Source organism: Aptenodytes forsteri, unplaced genomic scaffold (assembly GCF_000699145.1).
Source record: "Aptenodytes forsteri isolate BGI_AS27 unplaced genomic scaffold, ASM69914v1 Scaffold16, whole genome shotgun sequence".
Classification (NCBI taxonomy): domain Eukaryota; kingdom Metazoa; phylum Chordata; class Aves; order Sphenisciformes; family Spheniscidae; genus Aptenodytes; species Aptenodytes forsteri.
In genome coordinates, this window is record NW_008794753.1 from 2,624,770 (window position 1) to 2,630,406 (window position 5,637).

Here is a 5,637-nt window from a genome sequence, read left to right on the forward strand (position 1 = left end):
TTCATATTTTCTTTTGTGTCAGTCTCTATACTTGAAACAACCTCTCACTTTCAAGGCAACAAAATCCTCAGAAAAAATTTCCCTTTTGAAGTGTCTTACATAGGTTTCCTAAACTAACAATATTTCAGTTGTTTTAATCCATATCCCAATACCTTTGCTGTGGAGTTTTTTAGAGATTAATTATGAAACTTGTATTTGTTGTGAATACTGCATTCATTTGCTGAGTTCACTGGAATTATTTACAGAACAAAGTGTTATTTTGCCTGAGTTGGGTGAGAGGATCTAGTCCTGAATTAAGGAGTGTGTATGAGTACCCACAAATTTCATTTTCAGATAATGGAAGTGAAGAGGCCTAACATATTAGGTCAGCCTCTGAATAAAAATGGCAAAAATATCCAAAGCAACTGAGTAACTTAAAGCCATTTATGACTTTTTTTTACTTCACTCAGCTATTTTGGGACAGATGCAAAAAGGATATTTTTAGAGGCATACATGGTAGACTCTCACTAAAAATTAACAAAATGAATTCTGAAGTCCTTCATGAAAATGGAGTCCGAGTTCCTTCGTATCAAGCACCTTTAAAATGTTTCCCAATCCAACATAGAAAGCCTGAGCTTTCTCTGTGTTTCTAAATCACCTTTGTCTATTTTTGGGCCTATTAAACTAATAAACATTACTGTGTTTAAGTGTTTAAACTTTCACTAGCTTAGATCTGAAATGTAATACAGCCATTATTAACAATTCAGTACAATTTTATGTAGTATATTTTATTTCATGCTGTGACTAAGAGCATTGAAATGTTTTCAATATTTTCTCCAAGACAAATAATAATTTAAGAAAAAGCCTCCACTCCCCTATATTCCCTTTTACTTTGTTCATGAGATTTTTATGATTAAAAACTCCAACTTTACCACTACTGTTAAACTTAGACCATCCCACAGAAGGTCAGATGCAGAAAATCACTCATGTGTGGAAGTGAGGAATTAGCTCTTCCATTACAAAAAAGGAAATTATCTGAGTGTGAAAAGCCAAATCTTCATTACTGATCAACCCTTAAAGTGGAGGAAAACCATGGTAATTTAAGATTTAAACTTTTGCTGCAAATATGTACAGATGAAAAATTGTCTCATGGTAATACAGGAAATAAGGAGCTGGGATTGTTTGGCGGAGTACAGTTATTACTGTACCAAATGAGATCGGTAATAAATTGCTGCTTTTAGTAGGAATTGATCGCAGGACTTTCTTGACTTTAGAAATGTCTTGAGCTCATTGGAAAATATTTTGAGAAGAGATGGATCAATACAGTTTCAGCAAGGGCTTTTTAGTCTGTAGGTATTGTTCAATTTGTAGCTCTTCACATGAATTTTCTTTTTTTTTTTTTTTTTTTTTTTTTTTACATTGTGTATGCAACCCAGTATATAACATTGACTGCTGCGAAGGCTGCTGGGAACACGGCTCTGGCATATATATCAATGGTATCAGCATCAATGGGCTTAAAGAGGGACTTCAGACCTCTCTTTTTATCCAGTTTCATTACTTGCTGCTGTTTTGTCTCTCCAGTTTCTATTTCTATTGTGCCATACGATCCAGGCAGGCTTCTGGGAATTCGGTGCTGCCTGTTGGAAATAGCCAGTTCCTGGTTCACACCAGCTATGGAAAGGGAAAACAGAACAATGGCATTCTTCACGTTTATCTGCAAAGGAAAGAGGAGAACCTATAATAGCAATTTATAGGGCAGAGGTAGCGTACTTCATCCAAGCTAGCCATGATACCGACATGGTGAAATACCTATGAGATCCATAAGTGCTGAATGGTATTTATCTCTTGCTTTGGCAGAAGGACCGCTGAAAGACTGTACTACCACATCCAAATTCTGGTTATAATCTTACATGCTCTGAATTACTGAGGCACCATTGAGACAGCATGCTTAGGCCCTCCTGGCTGAAAATAATTGACTGACTTTAAGGATAGAGCTATCCCATTCTGTGGCCAAAGCCAATAGGCAGTTCTCTGGCTCTTGTCAAAGCTGAGAGAATGTGGAGGTGGGACAGAAAATGAATATGGATCTGTTGTATCTACTACAGCTTAATAAAATGAAGTAATAATAATTATAAATAATACCCAAGGTGCCAGAGAGTTCAAAAATACATAGGCCTGGACTACAAATTGTGAATTGTCAAAAAAAAAAAAAAAGTTCCTTAATCAATTCACTCTGCTTCATCACTAACGTGCATGTATGTACATGAAGAAAGCAGCAAAGCCATCTGGAGTTCCTGGAAGAAATTTCATCTACGGACTCATTTGTTCAGTTTCACTGGGCTTCATATCTACATAACTTATATCCATGCTAATTATATCTGTATTTACCTTATGCAGTTTAGGTGTAAAAAATGTAATCTCCAGGGGACAACATTCAAGACTACAGGCCTAGCTTTTGTTTTGCTGACAGCATTTTATTATGCTGTAGCAGAACTAAAAGAGTCTTAGCAGAGACAGCTACTAAAGAATACCTTCTGAGAAAAGGCCTTTCTTCCCCATCTCGTGTAATACTGTCATAATGACTTTGCCCTGGCACTACAGGAGCAACTCAAGGTTACCGTAACTTACACTGACTGGACAAATATCAAAGGGTCTAAATATATTCTCAAAGTGCAAGACGTACAAATCTGGCTCAAGACATACTTTGCCTCTTTTCTTACTCATTCTCTCTTATTCTCCATTTCCTATCTTAAATACAGTAACAAACCATGTAAGAATATGTTGTCTTTAGTGCTAACCATGCTGCAAGAGGAAATTAGCAGTTGCATTCGGTTGCTTGTCATATTAATGTGACAAAAGAATTAACCAGGATTTTTTTTTTCAAAAGGGGTAGAAGAATTTCCTTCCATAGTAGAAAAAGGTCATAATGCAGGGTGATTGCTTTTGCAAAGTTATTCACAGTATTACGCTTACTGACCTCTCCACTCTGCCTTCTCGCCTTTATCTTGTTCTTTTGCTTTTTCATGTAGTCAGCATTGAAATGTGCAAATGCATATTCTACCAGTGCAGCAAAGACAAACACATAGCAAATCCAGAAGTAAACATCAAGTGCCTTGATGGCAGATGCTCGTGGAAGCGAAGATCGGGCACTGACCATCAGTGTAGTCATAGTAAGAACAGTAGTTATACCTGCAGTGTAGTGTGAGAAAATTTAATTAGGTTTCATAGTATATACTACAACAAGTGTATTTACTAATCTGAAGCTGAGGAATATTTTCATGGTATAAGCCCCTTAATAGTGTGGCTTCTGATTTTCAAAACAGGGGAACTTGTAAAAATATGTGCATTTGTATGAGTAAGGCAGCTTTGAACATGTTATCCTTGGTTTTGTTCTAGATCAGGACAAACAAAACCAGAAGACTTAACCCTCCAAACCTTTTGCATCTGGACTTGCAACCCTTACTCAGGCAAAGAGATCCACAAGCTCTAGGAATGTTTTTTTGTCACTGTCCCAGTTCCTTCAGATCGGTTCTTTCATACATCTGCCTCACATTCACTATTGCTTTTAACCATCTTTAGATGGTTATTTTCTGTTCTTTACTGAGGCAGCTGCTCTGATAGCATGACAGAAATTAAAACATGAAGGAAATCTTTTAAAGGACCTTCTCTTCCGCAAATGTAAACATAGTATTCATAAATGCACCTTCATGGAAAATGAGGATTATTACAGAGCATAATTACAACTTCAGCACACCCTTCCCTGTTAGTTCCCCAAACTATGTTTTACCTAATGACACTCTGGCAGGCACAGCTGACTGACTGATCCAGAAGGATACCCACGACATGGCCACTAGTAAGATAGAAGGAACATAAGACTGAATGATGTAAACTCCTCGATTTCGCCGAAGGTGGAAGTGGAGACTGAGCCTGGGAAACTGACCTGCTGGAAAAAAAGAGCAGACAAAGAAAGAATCTGACTGTGTGAATTATAGTTAAACTGATATTCAAAATAACATTTCCTATAATGACACAGATCTACATTCTTAAACATCTTTTGGACAAGGATCACAAAAAGCTTTTTTGAATGCTGTTCAATTAGTCTTCAGAAACCCTGCACGAGGTACTGCAGTTCTCGTCAGCACTGTTAGCTAAGAATAGGTCAAATGATTTGTCTCAGGTCATATCAATGCCAGATCTGAAAATAAAATCATGAATCTTCTCAAATAACAGTATTGCTTCAAAATGTGTACTGTCTTATCATCTGCTGTAGAAAGTCCTCCAGATACTAAATTTAGATTTTTTAAAAGGCCAAGTTAATTTCAAACTCAAAAAAGAGCTTAGAGGAGATGTGCAGCATAAATGAGAATCTGAATACATGAAAGAGGATGAAAAATCAGCAGGAAAGAAATTACTCCAATCTTTTACAAACATTGCAATAAACCCAGTGGTATGCATACACACCACTGACTTCTACTGGATAGAATTAGAATGATCTGACTGTACGTCATAAGCCTCATAACATCAGGGCTAATGGAAATTTTTCTTTATCCGAAGTTGCAAATTAGGTCAAAAAAATGTGAGCTATACCTCAAGTGTTTTTTATCAAGTGCTGTCTGGCTACTCCATGCAGTATTTTGTCAAACATTCAGATCTAAAGGACAAAACATGCTACAGTGGCTACCTGAAGGCTCAGCAAAGGTTGGCATTTTTTGCAAGTGTAAGCTAAAGAAAACTCTTACCAGAAACCTGACAGGTTCTTAAATTAGTTACTTAAGAAGAAGGATTTTCTGTTATAGATATAGGAGGTTTCCCTATACAGGAAAAAGTCAGATACTGTCCCTGAACTGAAGACAGATCCTATTACCAGATTTGAAGTTCATCATTTCTGTTGTGAACTGGTAACTGGTAATTGTGAATTGAGCAAGCTGCAGCTTATCCAGCCCATGGATCTCCTCCTGGTTTTCTGACCAGTGGTAGACGATGTCCTCTGAAGAGTAGCCATCTGCCAAAAGAAAGCTGAATAAACACAGAGTTTGAGGAAGAAATTAAGAACTTAGAGGACTCATCATGGAAGTCCTCTAATTCCTCTGCTACGCTGATTTTCATCAGTCCCATTGCAAACATGCTGTGATTCAGTCTGGATAATTCACTGTTCTGGTAACATCAGTGTTGCCAGTGTCACATTGGGGTAGCTTTCCTACAGGGAGAATAATCCAAATTGATTCACACTGACTAGCAATATGTGGTATGGAACAATCATAGAATCATAGAATGGTTCGGGTTGGAAGGGACCTTACAGATCATCTAGTTGCAACCCCCCTGCCATGGGCAGGGACACCTTCCACTAGACCAGGTGGCTCAAAGCCCCGTCCAACCTGGCCTTGAACACTTCCAGGGATGGGGCATCCACAACTTCTCTGGGCAACCTGTGCCAGTGCCTCACCACCCTCATAGTGAAGAATGTCTTCCTTGTATCTAATCTAAATCTACCCTCTTTCAGTTTAAAGCCATTACCCCTTGTCCTATCACTACATGCCCTTGTAAAAAGCCCCTCTCCAGCTTTCTTGTAGGCCCCCTTCAGGTACTGGAAGGCTGCTATGAGGTCTCCCCGGAGCCTTCTCTTCTCCAGGCTGAACAACCCCAACTCTCTCAGCCTGT

General features: G+C 38.3%; 1 protein-coding gene across 4 annotated transcripts in view; it reads right to left on the reverse strand.

The window, feature by feature from the left end:
- Window positions 1-749: 749 nt before the first annotated feature.
- The window catches only part of GABRD (gamma-aminobutyric acid type A receptor delta subunit), a 20,479-nt gene continuing 15,591 nt past the window's right edge, over window positions 750-5,637 (reverse strand). For 2 of the 4 annotated variants that reach the window (XM_009274143.2, XM_009274146.1), the window contains exons 6-9: window positions 4,844-4,981; window positions 3,767-3,922; window positions 2,957-3,168; window positions 750-1,693 (exon numbers count right to left, since the gene is read on the reverse strand). In XM_009274143.2, the coding sequence (XP_009272418.1) occupies window positions 1,394-1,693; window positions 2,957-3,168; window positions 3,767-3,922; window positions 4,844-4,981 (806 nt within the window). In that variant the 3' untranslated portion in view covers window positions 750-1,393. The remainder of the gene's footprint in view (window positions 1,694-2,956; window positions 3,169-3,766; window positions 3,923-4,843; window positions 4,982-5,637) is intronic. The other 2 variants (XM_019470739.1, XM_009274145.2) reach the window with 2 other exon arrangements.